At 41.0% G+C, this 19,042-nt stretch overlaps 1 protein-coding gene across 1 annotated transcript in view; it reads right to left on the reverse strand.

Moving 5' to 3' along the window:
• PLGRKT (plasminogen receptor with a C-terminal lysine) overlaps nt 1-19,042 on the reverse strand; it is a 1,070,348-nt gene that overhangs the window by 875,338 nt on the left and 175,968 nt on the right. Inside the window, exon 2 of the mRNA XM_044061128.1 lies at nt 9,934-10,020. Coding sequence (XP_043917063.1) covers nt 9,934-10,014 — 81 coding nt within the window. The 5' untranslated portion in view covers nt 10,015-10,020. The remainder of the gene's footprint in view (nt 1-9,933; nt 10,021-19,042) is intronic.

Below are 19,042 nucleotides of genomic sequence, written 5' to 3' on the forward strand. Positions count from 1 at the left end.
CAGCACTGATGAAAAATATAAATTTTGACTGATGCATCAATGGTGCTATAGAAAAAAACAACTCTACATTAGAGCAATTTTACAAAGCCAGTCCATATTTTACTGGTTACAGCAGGAAAGTAACTGCAGCATCTCTCTTACTTCCAAGCTTGTTAAATGTATCAACAGTTTTCACAAATCGTCAAACTACACTAATGAACAAGGGTGAACTGTGCAGTAACAACTTTACAGCCAGCCTCCCAAACTGAACCCATCATTACATTCCCATGCAGAGAATGACCTGGCTAGAACTACCATACCCAATATTATGTATGCAGGCAATAATGTCCCATAAAATACTACACCATCCTTCAAACACTCCACCCATCACTATCATAATGAAATGGTACATACCCAACAGCAGCCTTTGATCAAGGATCAACACCTCACAGAATCCCAGAAATACAACATATTCAGTAAGCATAGTTAAATTATAGAACAGCATTCCCCTCACCATCAGACAAAAAAACATCATTCTATCTAAATCACAAAAGAATCTGCAAATGTTCTGACTCTCCAGGATAAAACTCTCTAAATAATAAACAATTCCAATTCTTTCTTAGTAAGCTATTCCTTCCCAACCTGTTTTTTTATAGTTTACTGATCTGAACTTATGGAGGTCCTTGTAGAACAATACTACATACATTTCTCATATCAATGTGAATATAGATACATTTACATTACTTAAGTTCTCATATTTTAATACTGCATATTGCTTATTAATCTTACTATAGTTATGCTGATAATTTCCTACTCTAGTAATGCGATGTGCACCAATGTCACTTTGTAAGGTACAGTTGTATCCTTTAGTAAGGTATCTCTGTGGATGTTCCAGTTGTTGCATGTGTCTATAGACAGATAAATGTCAAAGGGGGCATTACATTCAATGCTTTGTCAAATGAGAGCTCAGTAAAGGGGAATAATTAGATCCCTAGATCTAGACACAATCACTTTGTTTATAAGCTACGCAATATAGCAGGACTTTCTTAAAACAATACACATATGTTAGTCAAAAGTTGGGTTACTGTCCACATAAGTTCCCAAATCTCGAACTAGGTCAACTCTTAAGGTGTAGTGTCAATGTGGTAGTTCTCTGGGATAGAAGACTCCCCAAAAGGATACAATATTGCATTTTTTGGCATTTAGTTTTAGTCCATGACTTTGGCATCAGTTATTAATTTGGGATAAACCTTCCTGTAGGATGGCTAAGTCATTTGGCTTCTGCATGCCTCTTCCTGTATTGGTGAACAAGGGGATCCTGATGTTAAATCTATTAGCTCTGACAGTGTTAGGATAGCTGTGGGTTCAAATCCCTTCCTACAAAGTTTTGTCATGGAAAACTGTATATGTTGTCCTAGTAATAATCAATGCGCCACTACATGGTCCATACATGCAAGATCCATAAGTAGTAGTTTGCTAGGCATGTCACAACATACAACAGAAACATCTTTCCCTTCTCTGTCACTTGTGAGGGACATATTTACCGTGTGATCAGCATATTTATTTTATACATGTACATTTTTATTATTGTCAAATTTTAAATTGCATCACTGGCTACAAGCACAAATGTGTCAACTTGATAAATAGCTCCTGCTGCCAATATTGTATTATGTAAAAGTGCAGGTGAGGATGGCTTATGGCTTAGGACCCCAACCCCATATCAGATGTTCAGAAAAAATGGCTGATGAATTCATGTTTAAGTACAACTACTAAAAGTTAATTATGCTTAATTGCATTGTTATCAACATAGATAAGAATGCAATTTTCATTGTGTTAAGTATTTCTACTCCTCCCCATCCTCTCTGTTGCTGTTCTTTCTCTTACATATATTAATTTGGTTTATTTTTTGTTTCTCTCCATTGCTTTTACATACAGCAGTATAGAGAGCTGCACCCCACTGCACCTGCATGATCTGTGATTCCCCAAGGTGGCAGTAGTACCGCCCCACCAACACTGGAGACATCCAGCACATCTGGGTCTCAGCCTGCCACAGTGGTCTCCATACCTCCTGCCTTACCTGCACATCTATGTCAGGTAGTCCAACACCTGAGGGTGGTACAGCAGTGCAAGTGGCGGTGACACTTTTGTCACCTGCTAATAGCTGGCAGAGCTTGTGGGGGATATAACAGACTGGAGGTTGGACACCCGCATTGGCTACAAGGAGACCATGATCTGCAACTTGCTGGGTCTCAGCCCTGACCAACATTGACTCCACCTTCTCAGGCAGGACCCTAGAGTGATGGTTCCCAGTGTGATTAGTCACCTCTCACTGGGTCTAAACTGTCAGAGAATGTATCTGTGATCACCTTGTCTTATCCCCCAACCTGTTCTCCTCCCTTTTATGTCCATGCCCCTACTCTGTATGTTGTACAATCCACCCCTCACCATAGTCTTTCCTCTGTTTGTCTATCTTCTTCACCACAACAACAATTACTTTTAAAAAGGAGAGAGAGTAATACAAAATCAGCAGAAAGAGAAAAAGAATGGCACATTGCCAGCAAAACAATTAAACAAGCTCAAAGAACAAAAAATATCTTAAAATTACACTTCTAATGGAATTTCTCAATGTCCAGAAATGTATGAACAATAACAATGTACACAAAACTGTCAGAGACTGACAGAAATAAACCAAAATATGAGGAGATAATCACTTCATGGTTATAATAATACAGACTGGCATATGCACCTCTATTTGAATGACAGGCATCTGGAGCAGCCAAATGCCCAAGCCAGATAATAGCAATATTTTACTCTTGTTATGATATCAAAAAAAAGACTATTTGGTTTAAGAAAAATAATTGGATTTACATTTCATAAAACTGCTCACAAACTGCTTTTATATCTAATATGTTATCTAGTCAGTTTTCAAATATGTTTCTAGGTTGATGTGCATAAACGTCTTCAAAGTCCTCTACCCCATTCTCAACAACACTTGTTCCCGATTTTTATGCCCTATACATACTGCAATAGTCTTCAGTTTTTCTAGGGAATATGTGGCAATATGACATAAGCAAGTGCATGCCACCCCCCCCCCCAACAGCAGTTCATTAGTTTCAGTTTTCTCAAAAAGTCCTTCAGAGCTGAACAAATCTAAATTTTCCTTCAGAATGGAAGCACACTGCAAATCTACCCATACACAAGGACAGACCAGCCTGGATGTTATGCCTGTCGTTTGGAACCATAATAAGATGGCAGACCCAGCAGTAGAACTCATTAATTACACAGATCTTAATGGTTGCTTTTTAGCACTCTACATAACTTTTAATGACGACATTGCCAAATACAGCACTGATTAAACTTGTGAATCATGGATTTCAAACTATGGATGTAGATGAAATTACTAGCATATTTATATGTGGAACTTACCCCATTTCTTAAAAATGCATATTTGGGCAAGAGTGGGAAATACCATTATAATGTCATTCAGACATTCATAAGTGATAGTCCTTAATCAACTGATACAGTTATGGCTAACCTTGGCTTATGATATTAAATTTTAATTTGTGTTTTGCTTTAATCTTCTTTATGATAACCTTGGGATTATTGCTGATTTTTTTGTTATGCAGTCTTTAATGTGGGCAGATTTTGATTTATCCCAGGTCTTCATTGGTTCTTTTTTTTTCTTCTTTTATTACACAGCTTATTAATGGTGGCATTCTACCAAGGTTGGTTATTTTTATGTTCCCCAATAAATTTGGTTTTGACTGGGACCATTCGTTTTATGCTATTTTGTTAGATGAGAGTAAAAATTAATTGTCATAATTGACATTTGAGGTTACATGGGATCTCAAAACATTGTAGTTGAATTTTGAAAGCTCAATACATAGTTTTAAGAAGACTAACATTTTAAAATCCTTGAATTCAGAGGTGATCTTTATGGTAGGTTTTTTGTCCACAAAAACACTAATGATTTAAGATTGGATTTGGCCATGGATAAGAATGCTACAGGTGTAGCACAGATGGCTGAAATGATATCAGGGGTGAGGTGTACAAGAGGTTGATCCCCTAATGGGCTGAACTGTATGAAGAGCTAGTATGTACTAAGTCTGTGGATATTTGAGCAAACATAGCCTTTGTGGTACAAGTGCTCCAGTTAAATAAAAAGACAGTTGAAGCCACCCAACAAAAAGGTACTTTATTTAAAGATTGATCAGTAAGCACATTTAAAAATCATTCATGGCCCAATGGAGATATAGAGGTTTACCACAGCAGGCTGTGAACTGATAATTTGCCTTCTTTACAGCAATTTGAAGTTCAATATGTTATGCTTTATGGAGAATTGTTCAAAACAACTGGGTCTCTGACAAATATTGATATTCCCCTGCACTTTCCAGAAGGTATGAATGTGTGGTAAATTTTGAAACCAGGCAAAGAGGGAGTGCTGTCTTTATAGTGACACCAAGTCTCTGCTACAACACAGGTATGGGTGTGTTCAAGCTGTGAGACAACCTCAGCCATTTTTCATATCAGTCTTGCTTTTTATTACAAGCTGGTGCTACGATATGTCTTTCTGTATCAGTATATTTAATCTCGTTAGTAAAATAAATGTCCCATGTACAGGATTTACTCCTCTCTCCTTACAAACCAAAATGAAATGCATACTACTGAATAGCAAGTATTTTGAAGAAGAAAGAACGTATCTGTCGAAACTGATTCCTTAAATGTAAAATATACTAAAGTAAGGATTCACATATGAAAGTGTGATCTTTAATCAAAATCTGTTGTCCAATCAGCATGTCAGTGTTACTGCTGCTAAGATTAACAGACATAACCTGCATATGATGCAAGTGTTACCTCAACAGTAAGTGAAAAACTAGAAATGCCCAAGATAGTTTGCCTCTCACTTTTCCTGTATGAAATTAGGAGAGGAAACTCCACGATAGCTCCTGAGTGAATTAAGGAAATGACTGGTGAACAAGGTATATCACCTGGACCCAAGACCAATTTTAGTATTACTGCCCTGCTGTTCATGTGACTCAAAACTAATCATTTAACAGGCAAAGGTTATGGGTTACCTCAGAACACAGGCACTGGTGTTTAACGAATATTCTACTAAAATAAAAAAATAGCTAATACTTACACAAGATATGCATGCAAGCACATCGAATGTCCAGTAAGTATGGCTAGTCAGTCTCCCATATGAAAACCGCTGTAGTATGTGAAGTTGCTAAAATCCTCATTGGACCTCAAACTAACTTGTCAATACAGTTAACAGGAAGCATGGCAAGAAAAATATGTTTTTTTTTCTTTTAACTGGATGGAGCTCACAAGACAAACAGGTACTAACAAAAACTAAGCTAGGCTTGTTCTCTTTCCTTTATTGGGATGGTGACAGAAGTTTAGTACCCACTGTACTTGGATATATTTATAATGGGAGAAATATACTCCTGGCCTTGGGCTACATACCCCAAAACAAAATGTAGTGATTAGTGACAGGTATCTACATTTCCAAAATAGTGGTTGTGTATCACCTATAAACAAATATACTTAAAACTGTTCACGGTGCCACTGTGTAAGGTAAGGCACAATACATTTCCAACTTTGAAGACATTTGTTAAGGCAGAAAGAATGTTAGAAGTACTGTAACTATATCTACAAGCAGAATGGTGTAGGCCAGGTCACTGTGAATATCTGTGGCATAGCCACTTGCGGTACACCATGGAAGGAACTGAAATTCCTACCACAGAAAACTAGTTACAATAGTGGCACAGAGGAGAAGAATATAAACAGCATTAATGTAGAGGAGACAACAAATCTGTCTTTAGCGCAGTCCTACATTTGTTTTCAAAAAGCAGCAGAAATGCTGTTAATTTTCATTCCATGGAAGTCGGAACAAAACAAACATAATTCTGATACACAAAAGGAAGGGTAGTCAGCGGTGACAGAGTTATAGACCCATTAGTTTACTTTACTGAGCAGAGTATTCCTGAAAAGAAAGTGGCACCGGAAATGACTACGGAATTTGACAGATATCTGAAATAAGGGTTGGAGACAATGTGCATTCAGTAAGGTCATAGCTACCAAGACAAACTGTTTGCAGTCTTGAGAAAACATATTTGATACCACAGACAGAGGCTTTCAGATAGAAAGGTTTAGGTTTCAGCTAAGCAGTTAATACAGTAAACAATTATATATGTTATTTAAGTTAATTAACCACAGGGATTAATAAAAGAAAATGCAGGTCTCAAATCCTGGCTACTTGGGAATGCAATATGGAGTTTTTTGCAATGGCATGGCAAGTGACTTGCTTCCTACTACCAAAGGTAGTCTACATTTTTTACTTGAGTTTGTTAATGTAAGATTTTATTTAGAGTATGTTGTGTCTCACGCAATTTTATTTTGCCATCTCATGTTTTGTTTGTTTATGCAAGAAGCCTAGGATATGAGCATGTAAATACTTGTATACATAAACCTACAAGGCCACTACTCTACATACATGATATACCAAGTCTGGTTTGGTCAAGGTAGGTGAAGTATGCAAGCAATATAAAAACAGCAGCTTGCATAGGAGCTGGACAGCAACATTCAAACAAACAAGACTTGCTTGATAAAATTAGGAAGTAGGTTACTGAGGCTGGATAGGTTGTAAATTTGGAGGAGGAAAAATGTAATGAGGTGTGGAAGATAGTGTGTGATAAATGCTATAGGCAGGACAAGTTAGAGGCATAAAAACAGGTCAACTATAATGATTCAGGCATTGTAGCAGATAGGGGCCTCACTTTGGAACAGTACATACAAATGATCTGCAAGAAAGCCAGGAAGAAAATGACAAAAATATTAAGGTTTATAGTAAATAGATGCTCATATATTGTGATTTCTCTTTATATTAGATTGACAACATCAAGTTTAGAATTTGTTAGTAAGGTACAGTACACAAATGGTAAAAATATACAAGACAAAGTACAGTGGAAGGTCACACAGAAAATAATGGGTATGCAAGAGCTGCTGTAAATACACTGCATTTTTAAGCTAGTCTGCATATTTTGGAATACAAGACGATTAGGAGTGAGTGGATACTAGAAAAATGGTATGTCTAGTTACCTTGTAGACTAAACGTGAGTGTCCACTAGACTAACAGCTGTCTACAACTCCTGAAATCTAAAGAAGAAAACAGCATTCAGTTAGAGGAATGAGAAAATACAAAGGAAATAAAAATAGTACTGTGTGAGACAGTGGTTGTACCTTGGAATAGTAAACCTAGCAACATACAGAAGCCATAAACACTGCTGAGTTTGAGAGACAAAGAAATAAAATACAGGAGAAAATAGTAGTAAAAACACACCATTTACAATTAAATTATGTTCTTACAGTTATGTCCTCCTATATTTTCTAAATTTCAATATTTCTTATGGAAGCTGTTCTATCTTGGAAGTGATTTTATTGACATATATGGTGAAAGAAACAACTGGACAAACATACAAGGGATGGGGTAAAGACACAGGGATAAGGGTAAGGCATGTAAAGATCAAATTTGGTAATCAAATCCCATGTATCCGTGCCATGTCATGTCACATGTGAAGAACCACCAGGATCTCTAAAGGCAGTTCAGTTTAGAAAGGTCATGACAAATATTTTTTAGTCTGATTAAGCCTTTCTTAATATTACAATGAATGTGGTAAAAATTACATATTAATGATCTATGGAGAAATCTACATTGGTTATTTTGCTTATTTAGTTATGCTCGTCACTGATATAGCTTTTTAGTGAAACATGCAAATGCCTGAAAAAGGAAAAGTCACATCATCTTCCATAGTAATACAAAACAAGATTACAAACTGGAGCTTCTGCTCTGATTCGCTACACAGAATTCAGTAAGGAAATGGGTAACTGCAGGTGTAGCAACACACCTATTCCAGGCCAATCAGTCAGGGAATGGTGGGGTGGTAGTTCTGCAAATACACTCAAACATTATCTATCTACCTTTGAGCAATTCACATGAGCAGAAGAAACCAGCAGCAATGGAAAGGAAGGAGGCTGGAATGAAAATATGCTTAAATCCAGATTGAGCAGAAAGCCTTGCTACACTATATTTTAGTTTGAATATATAAAATGAATAACCATTCACATACACAAGCACAAACACACACAATGTACGAGCAAAACAAATTAGGTATCAAGAAAATATTAAAAAAAAAAAAAAAACTGCAGTGACACTGAAGACTGTACATTCACTGGGATTTCCAAGAAAACGAATTAAGACTTCCAGTTGATAAGAAAAGTAAAATGTGATACGTACAGCACAGAGAGAGCACAGCATTACATTATTCCTATCTGTTCAGACTGCATTCTGAACCTACATTCTGACCTTGACAAAGACCTACTTCCTCACCACAGCAACATTTTATCATAGCTGTTCAGAATATGAAATTCCCATACACTTCTACAAAGTTTCCCTCTTCAGAAATTGACTCAATACACCAAATCCCACAAAAGCCTTTTTTGAACACTTTTTTTTCTGTGCGTTAACTTCTTGAAATCCTTTATCTGTATTCCATATTATAAACAAGGCTGCTCTAAAAGCAAGCTACCTACAAATGACAACCGTTATTCAGTTTTTCCTGAATAAAGTGTTAAACTTAAGCTATGACAATATCTTTGGTTTGCAAAACTGGAGAGAGGAAAACAGCAGCTGTGACCTATCCTACATATAACCCCCCAAAAATTACTTAAGCAGGACACACGGATATTAGTCACATTATTTGTGCTAATGAAACTATATATCACCCAGAACTGGACAGCTAGAACCGAACTATCATGGCAGGAATTCAAGAACAAAGCTACTAGATATGTTACAACACATAAATTAATCACAAGAGATAGTAATAAATGCACATATTTTCAAAAATACTGGAGTGGGTCTCCTTCTGAACCACATTCTAAAAGAATGGATATTATTTAAAGAAACAAATCCCCACGTTGTATACAAAAATTCCCTATAGGAAGTAAAGTACAAATTGAAGATGCTTAGACAAGCAACTTAAGGAAGAATCAATACAGATACATGTATCTCATGCTTCTGCCCTTTATCTACTGTTGCATCTGCTGTAAATATTGTACACATTGTGTTTGAGTTTACTACACCATGCACTTAGGATAATTCTACACATTTTCCTGTTAAAAGTTGAAGATAAATAGTAAATGTGTTTTATCCTATGTGACTCAGAAGAAATACGACCTGATTGCATGATGAAACAAATATTACTTTGTATCTGAATTTCTCATGACTGATCGTATGTTATCTACTGTAATATACTTTTGGAAAACAAATAAAAATAAATATGGAAAAAAAACAGCAGCTGTGCCATCTAGTGGCAAATGATAAATATGCAGCAATAAAAGGGAAAAGCAAATCCAGTTAAGGCATTTCCATTTCTTTTCTGAGAACATTTCAGTTAACACATATTTTTTGTGTTGCTCTTGTGCTGACAATCTAGGTCTTCCTCCCTGTCTCCCTGCTACCCAATCATTTCCCTTGACAAGAGTTCTGTGCCTCATTCACTCCTTAGGGCAAGCAGTGAGTGGACTGGCAATAAGACTGCAATCAGTGCATTCCTACTAAGTGCACAGAGTTTACAGCAACCCTGGGGTTGGAAATGCAATGGGTGTGTCTTGCTCTAGTCTGTCCCTCACTCCCATGCGCCAACATGATCACTTTCCCCACCTGGAGAAGCACTGCATGCAGTTTCCCTAAGATCTGTCTCTAGTATGCCCCATAAACATGCCTGTTTACACCACACCCCCTGTGAAAGGTGTCTGGGCTCAGCCCCTTCATTCCTTTCTCAAACTGGACATAGCCAGTAATCAAATCCAGGTTGCACGAATTAAGCCACTTCCATACAAACATTTTCCTGTTTTGTTTTCTCTTTGTGTACACAGCATAATTAGTAACAATACCTGAAGCCGTGAGTTCATCAGCATAAATTCCTGCTGTTTCTTCAAGTTCTGATCCATGGATTTGGACAGCATAAACCCCATTGTGACCTACAAGACAACAAAACTATTAGAATACATCAGTGCAGGCTAATAGCAAAATCATAATTAATAGAAATGTCTGTTGGCAGTCTGGGTCAGGTTTGTTTTGAGGACGAACACAGTAATGAAGCAGAACTCTGTAGAACTGAATTTTCATTTTCCAAGCAATACTTTGCTGACTTTCTCACACCCTAGGAATACCAAAGGGGTCACTTTTTCAGAACATCCAAGAAAAACCTAACAAACAATGGCTGCAAAGTAACAGGCATCAAGTGACAACAGCTGAAGGATACTTCTTATACCTTTACAAATATGTATGCTTTCAATTACTAAGCATTTCCACCTGGTTCCCTTTTCTCTCACTTGGAAATACTGCCACAGTATCATAATTCTGAGTTGTTGTTTATGAGCAATGCAATTACAAACTGTTAATAGTTCACAAGGACTTATTTAGCCTCCTCTTAGGTTCATAGATTAGTACAAGCTAACTGCCTTTGTGGACCATTTTAAGCCTAGCCAATTAACCCATGTGAGAATCAAGCCCCCCACCTTGTGTTTGTAAGGTAAACACTTTATCCATTATGTCAAACTCCCAACCCATACAGCTGCCAAATTCCCTTTAAACAATCTCTGTCTATATAAAAGGCTCCAGTATTTAGCAAATGTGATAGAAGTCATTTTTTCCGAGTAACTGTGAGGTGAAAGCAATAGTGACCCGCTCATTATGACATCTGTTAAGGTTGAAAACAGAGCTAAATGATGAAATTCCAAAGGTCTGAGGCACCCTTGACATCCAAGTACACTTAGTACAGCACTGCCTTTATAAAGAAGCATCTGACTGAATAAAAGAACATGTCTTTAGTTTGTATTTAGGCTGGACCCTTTTTTGTTATAGTAACAATGCATTAACATAGTCAACAGCAGGCCTCTTAAGGGCTTTATACAGTGGTAATAAGAATCTTTACTTCAAGGAGTAACGTTTTAACACCAAGTAAATACTTCTAAAAGCCTTTTTACTACCTAATCAGTATTGTACTCTTTACTGTAATTTTCCCCTCCAGTTGTTCCAGGATCGTTATGATACTGTACTGTGCTTACAGTGGTATCCTCAAATTGTAAATTAATAGAGTTTGCTGTTAGCCCAAATGACATGGGTAGATTTACTAACACTAATTATGGTTATTGCACTACTTAGTAAATTCTTTACAGATGAGTAGTGAAGGACCTATAAAATTATTACCTACCCATCCCAGGATAAGAATCCAGAAGGATATGGTGTAAGGTAGGTGGGAAAGTTATGGATTTGCTGAAACACACTCAAAGATCAAGCACTACAGTTTTCCACAGAACTTCTACATGGTAGGCTGCAGTATATCCAAATATGCAAACCAGAGGACAGACACCAAGCAGTAATACCCTTCATCACACAGACACACACAGACACACACACACACACACACACACACACACAGACACACAGACACACAGACACAAAGATTTTTTTCTCTGTCTTTTTGTGGGGCCTGCCCAGCCTGACCATCACAAGCCATGCAGCCAAGACCAGTGGCTGTTTTGGCCTTCTGCCTTAGCCCTCCCTCCAGTGTCTGATATGTGAAGACTGCCAGCCTTGCTAGATAGAATTTTGCAGATAATTATCTGTCATTGTAAATATTAATATAATACACAGGCTTGTTTTTACAAATGTAAGAAAACTAAATGTAAGAAAACTGTGTTATATTCTGAACTTCAAAAATGCAACCACAGTGCCCCCTGCTGGAAGAAAGCTGTTACATAAAGAATTACCACTGTGTTTGATCTCAAGCTCAAAGACAAGGGGGCCAGATTCAGGATGGGGCCTGCCCAGCCTGACCATCACAAGCCATGCAGCAAAGACCAGTGGCTGTTTTGGCCTTCTGCCTTAGCCCTCCCTCCAGTGTCTGATATGTGAAGACTGCCAGCCTAGCTAGATAGAATTTTGCAGATAATTCTCTGTCATTGTAAATATTAATATAATACACAGGCTTGTTTTTACAAATGTAAGAAAACTAAATGTAAGAAAACTGTGTTATATTCTGAACTTCAAAAATGCAACCACAGTGCCCCCTGCTGGAAGAAAGCTGTTACATAAAGAATTACCACTGTGTTTGATCTCAAGCTCAAAGACAAGGGGGCCAGATTCAGGAAGCCTCCGTGTAAGAGTTATAACTCTTACACGGAGGTTGAAAACGGTGTGATGTCAGCATGTCATCCATATGCATGAGGTGCATGAGGCATGCTGAATCACACCGTAACTCTTACACGGTCCGTGTAAGACAGTAGGGGGCGTGTCCGTAGGCTAAGCCCTGCAAGCGGACACGCCCCCGGAAGTCTAGAATGGCTGAAAGTAAACAGCCACAAGAGAGGCCATGGAATTGTGAATAAACACACTACACAACACATGCCCCCACAGACCAGCCATGTAAAAAGTGAACAGATGTTATAAAATGAAAATAAAAACTGTTTATTTTTTTTAAACCCCGTAAATGTTTGCTACTGCATGTGCTCGTGTGCGCGGGTGTGCTACTAGCGCAACTGCAGTTAGCAATCAGTGGAAAAGGATATAAGAACTAAATATGCAAAGTAAGTCAAGAAGTAATAGCATAGCGGTAGAGTTGTCGGCTTAAGAGCAGGCAGGCAAGGTTCGAGCCCACAAAACCACCTTTTTTTTTTGTAAATAAGCACTAAAAAGGCCCCTGACAGTATTGTACAAATATAAAAGTATTTCCTTTTGTAAAATGGAATGAAATGGAGCATATATTTCAAGTAATACAATAATGAAATTATTTAGAAATGTAGTGATAGCTAAGCTGCTGTGACACAGAGTGCCCGTAGCTGAGTAGTGTTTCAAAGGCTGCAAATTGCTTGCCCGTAGCTAAGCACCGGTTTAACAGGCTCAAACTGTGTGCAACTAGCTGTGCTTAGCTGAACATGTGTGTTACTAGCCAATTAAGGTTTAACCCAGCGCACACCGTTTGCACGGAGGTGCGTGCCGCGCCCACAAGCTAACCGCCGGTGCGCATGCGTTAGCTCCGCGCAAACGAGCACAGACCTGGTTTTAAGTGCTTTTGGCATGTTTGATTGACAGGTCCTCAACTCATTTCTAGACAGTCATGAAAATTAAAAATCAGTGGTCAGATTCGAACCCAGGATACCATGCACTAGAGTCAAGGTACTAAACCACTAAGCCATGACAGCAGTACTTAGAAATGCAGAAATAGCATATATATAGGATATAGTCCAAAATGGAGCATGATAAATCAGTTTCTGTGAAGTAGATACAATTCCAAAACGGCCAATCATAGAAATGTGCGGGAAAATCGGCATATATAAGCCCCATAGGCGGGAATACACAGCAGAAACGATTGCAGAATAGACCTGCAGGCAGAATGAGTGGAATAGGGGAGGGACGTTGCTTTCGAGCACAGCGGTGGGGCATTGAGGAGTCCAGATACATGGTCTGGCTCCTAGTTCACCATCATGAGGCCCAACTCATGCAGGGCCAGGTCTCATGGGGAGCATACAGGGCGGAGGCATGGGACCAGTTGGCTCATGATCTCACTAGTGCTAGTGGGATTCCACGTACTGGTGAGCAGGTCCGTCACCACCATGCGGACCTGAAGCGACGGAAAGAAGACCAGTTGACCCAATGGATACAGGAGGCCCGGGATATGCCCAACGCCCCACTACTGAGTAAGTTACATTTTACTTATGTATGTAAGGAATTCAACTAGCTGATACCATGGAGATGTGTATTTGAATATTACTTGTTTTGTATTACAGCTGCAGGTGTCCGCTCTATGAATCGAAGGGCGCATGACCGCAGGCTGGTGCGGCTGCGCCACCATGCAGGTTAGTAACCCCACCTAGTACTTGTAAATAAATATTATAGTGTAGCACGTAGCAGAACACTGCAGTGTATTGATTAAAAGTAATAGAATGTGCAAGCAAGAAGTGAAAGTCTGCAGGTATGGCTGCAACAAGTTCATCAGTATGCAAGTGAAACTGGAAATATAACTGATAGAAATAAATAGTTCTGTAATACAGATGTCCCACCATTAATTAAATGTAGTATAACCTGCAGTAGTCTCAAGAGTACAGCCTCAGAAGCTGAGTTAATCACATGTGAGATATATCCCCTGTTGAAATGCTGAATCATGACAGAAGTGAGGCTGCTGGAAAGTGTTTGAATCACCACAGGTCTAATATGTGAAACGCCTAGAAGTACCAACCTGAGCTGTGAAATAGCAGGATGTGTGAGAGTGACTGAAAGGATCATGTATCAATAAATAAAGCAGTAATAACCCCTGCATATATAAGCCTCAGTGTGGTTCTACAGAACTACATGCATGTGGGAATTAAAAAGTAACATCCCAAACTGATTGCAGTATGTTTGAATCTTGAATGTTTAAGCCAAAATCTGTATATGGTGATGACAGTCAACAATTTTCAGCTAGAATGAATGATTGTCTGACATACTAAACATCCATAGTTGCCCCCTGCCCTGTCATCAAAGTGTAGCAGGAGGATGTATCTGATCAAAGTCACAATAACTAGGATAGTGATGTATCTGTAACAGGTCTAGCATGACAGTCAATAAAGAATCATTTTGAAACTATCACCCACAAGTTAATTGTGTTTCTATTACAAATGTATATTAATGTATAATGTATGAATGTGTCATCATTTTCTTTCCCCACCCCACCCTATAATTGCAAATTAAAAAACTCACTAAATATTGGTATGTGAACATTTCATTAACCATGGACATTTGTCCTGTTGTTTCAAAAATATATGCATGTCCGTTGTTGCATGTGCCCTGTTCATACCTGCAAACCTGATGGCCTGTTGCCATTAATCAACCCTGCATGTTGTTTGATTGTGTATTTCTGTTCAAATAATGCATGTGATATTGATATGCCTGTTGTTCAATGGTGTTAATATCTGGGTGTTTGTTTAATGGGAATACCAATGCATGCTGCTACAACTAATTTGAATGGAATAATATGCTACTAACCCAAACTAACATACTCACAAACCCAGAACGCTTGGGAAGGCAGGTCCCAGCGGACCCACCTCTCCCACCTCAGCTGGCGATTGCACCTGGCACTATTGCCCAGGCTGGACCCTCCTCCGGTGGCCCTGTGCCACCTTCGGGTGGAAGCGCTGCAGGGGATGGGGCCCGTCCCCCCTCTGCAAGCATGGCCGGAGGAGCCCGTCCACTCACCCTCCAAGGTGTCCGGTCTGTGGTGCGAAGGGAGATCCAAGACTCTGTTCTTGGGCCCCTACGCCAGCTTGAGGCCCGGGTGGCACAGCTAACGGGCATGCCCGTTGTCCCACCTGCAGAGCCCCCAGCACAGCCCCGTCCTGGGCTGTGAAGGAACAGTGGCAACTGCCTATGGGTGGGGATATCAGTTCCACTGTTGCCATCTGTGGGCTCATGTGCCCTGGATATCCCAACCTCCGTCCCCGTCAATTGTGTAACCCCCACGTGTCATACACCGCCCCTGTATGCGTCTTGTCTGTCTTGTCTGTTAACCTACCCAACTTACCTCCCCAGCTATACCGACTACCTCACCTGACATACCACTCTCACCTGATAAAAAAAAAAAAAAGGGCACTCTGTACCCAAAAAAACAATGTGATAGTGTTCAATCTCGCCGTTTGTTCTTACACATGGGTTCGGAGCCGATCCTCGGCTCCGTGCCGGCCTCTTGCAAGCTCTGCATCGAGAAGAAGCTCGAGACAATCTAATACCCACAATCCCCCTCTGCCTTTACCTCAGATCTAGTTTGCCGCTGCTGCGTTCGCATCGCTGGGAGCTAGCTCGAGCATCTAAAGTTAAGATATAACTTATTTTGTTATATTTTATTGGATTTTCTTGTTCTAGTTGATATATCTTGATATACTGAGTGATTGTGTGTTGAGTGATTAAATTCTCGGTACCGTTAATCTTATTTATCGGTTAGAGTTTTTCGGGCCTACAACCCTTCTTAAATTTTAAAAGGATTTGACATTTAAACCGGATTTGACACTTTTTTCTCTGATTTGACTATATTACTGGACTTGTCTTTTTCTTGTAAAATGTCTGATAAGGTAAAGTCTGGATTTAAGCGTTGTCAGTGTGGCCAGAAAATGTCAGTGACTGACAACCATAGTTCCTGCGTCTACTGCCTTGGCCCTCTCCACTTACAAGAGGACTGTTCTATCTGTCACTCTTTTAGTGGGAGGGTCATGACAGGTAGGGAAGGGAAACTCATGGACAGAGGTTTATTGAAACCTTCTTTTCACGAGGCTCTGGATGCTTCTGACCAGGCATCAAATCCTCTAAGGAATCAAGACGCCGGAGCCCAAGTCATCGGCTCCGAGCTCTTCAGTAAAGGTTAGATCACCGTTCCACAGACTTCGGGCCGAGTGTTCAACTGGTATCGGTTCCTGAGCCTCGAGTCTTGGAACCGGTGATGGAGCTCCCTCCATCGACCTTGTTGAGGTCGGCTCCGTCTTGGTTCCTTTGACCCGTTCTTCTTCCAAACTCTCTGACATCGATGTGGATCGTGGTGCAGAAGTTATTGGAGCATTCGCCCTGTCCAAACTTATTTCGTTTCCACCCAGTTGGTGTCGAAACTTGAAGGCCTCCCAGTGTCTCCATCCATTCCTCCTCCGAGACCTGTTCAGTCTTTGGAGCCGGAAGAGGCTGATCTTCTGATTGTGGAGCCCTCGGGTCCAGAACCGTCCTTTCTCGGTCTGTTCCTCTCACCTCGACTCCGTGGACACGATACCAGAGTCTCGGAGCCGATCTGTCCTTGGTTCCGGGGCCGAGTCGAACCGACGCGTTCCGACTCTCCCTCGGGCCTCGGCGGATCGATTCGGCTCCGTCCTCGGGTCGATGCCTTCGTGCCTGTGTCGGGATTCTTCCCATTTCTTCGAACCGGAGATTCTTCGATGCGGGACCCGGGGCTCGACCTAATGAGGAAGGTGTTGTCTACCCAGACAACCACATCAGTGGAAGCAACCTCTCCTCCCCATAAAGGGCCGTTATCCTCATCTGCACCCACGGCCACATCCAAGCATCAGGCACCAGTGTCTCAGCCACCCCTGGAGGGTGCCCCCTCTTCCTCCGAGGCTTCTTCGGATGCTCCCCTAAGAAGTCCCTAGGAAAAGATTGTGTAAGAGGAGACACTTGGATTCTCCACAAGAATCCTTGACATCTGATACTGACTTAGATGAGTCAGAAGGGTCCCTAAGTCACCTTCAGAAGATGTCTCTTTTCGGACATATTGGAGATCCTGAAACAGAGAGGTGACTGGCAGTCCCTTCCCCTTCTGAGGATGAGTCAGTTTTGCTGAAGGCATTTGGTGCTCGCCCTTCTTCCTCCTGGGTCACTCCGCCCTTCGGCCAATTAATGGAACTAATTGCTCAAGGGCGGGAGGCTCCTGACACAATGGAACCAGTCCCAAGGAAACCCAATAAATACATCACGGCACCTCAGGACAAGTCCTACTTAACAGAAGGAGTTCCAGTGGACGCTATGGTGGTGGCAGCGGCCACGAAAAAGGAGATGTCGGAGTCTTCTTCATCTGTCCATCCCCTAATAAAGATTCTAGGACGATGGATAGATACGGAAGCATTTTTAGTTCAGCGGCTTTTTCCATGCGATCCCTGAACTATTTGACCCATTTTACACGCCTACAGAGGATCTAGTCAAAGAGTTGGGAGATACCTCCAGGGTACTACAGATGCGGCTGTCTCAGAGAAAGTGACAGCAACTTAATACCCTTACATCTATTGTGAACTCGTCCATGAGGCTGATTTCCTCGCGCCGAAGGTTCGAGTAGGGCAGCAGCTTCAGCGATTGCTCTTCGCAGACAATCCTGGATGCGCTTATGTTCCTTATGAAGCCTTCAAGTCTTCCTTTACTAACGCCCCATTTGACGGTGCCACTCTCTTTGGCCCCAAAGTAAAGGAGACCCTTACCCGGTGTGAACAGGAGGGAAAGACTCTGTCTGCTGTCGGAGTCCGTTTTTCCACCCCAACCAGACCGTACCCCAAAGGGCAACGTGGTGGAAAAATGTGGTTTCGAAAACCCCAAGGGTCTTTCCCAGGCACACAGGGAGATGCCCCCTCTAGAGGCAGAGGAGGGGGCAGAGGTGGAAGACGCCGCCCTGGCGGCAGAGGGGGTCCGCAACATCAAGGTGACAGGGAGACACTCCCTGGTAAACCTTTCCAGCACTCCTGAGAGGAGGCCTGACTGTCCTGCTCTGGAGGCAGTCGGGGGTCACTTAGCTTTATACCCTCAGGCCTGGCAAAATATAACTACAGACAAGTGGGTAAAAGCGTGGTTACCAGAGGTTACAACATACCCTTTCTATCCCATCCCATCCCAAAGAAAAGACTCCCAGATGTACCGCCCCATCTGCGAGAGCCAGCAGCTATAGAAATTTCAAAGCTGCTAGAAAAAAGAGTCATCCAACCAGTCCCAGCGGACCAACAAGGATTCGGGACTTACTCAAGGTTCTTTTAGTTCCAAAGAAAACAGGGGACTGGAGGCCCATTCTGGACCTAAGCTACCTCAATACCTTCGTCAGGAAAGAAAAGTTCGAATGGTCACGCTTCAATCGATCCTTCCATTCTTACAGAAGGACGACTGGATGTGCTCAATAGATCTAGAAGATGCATACTACCACATCAAAATGGCCAGGGCATCCAGAGATCATTTGCTTCTGGCTGGGGCCAGTCACTTTCAATTTCGAGCCCTGCCCTTTGGTCTGACCTCAGCCCCCAGGGTCTTCACCAAATGCATGGCAGTGGTAGCGTCTCACTTGAGACGCCAAGGATTCCAGGTGTTTCCGTATCTGGACGACTGGCTCCTTTCTGCCACCACCCAGCGTCAACTATTACAGGCCAGAGACTTTACTCTTCAACTGTGTGTTCACCTAGGAATTTCCGTAAACTTCGGAAAATCCTTGCTTCAGCCATCACAAAATATCTTGTTCAT

This window comes from Protopterus annectens, chromosome 2.part0, assembly GCF_019279795.1.
Source record: "Protopterus annectens isolate FY-2018-M chromosome 2.part0, PAN1.0, whole genome shotgun sequence".
NCBI classification, from domain to species: domain Eukaryota; kingdom Metazoa; phylum Chordata; order Ceratodontiformes; family Protopteridae; genus Protopterus; species Protopterus annectens.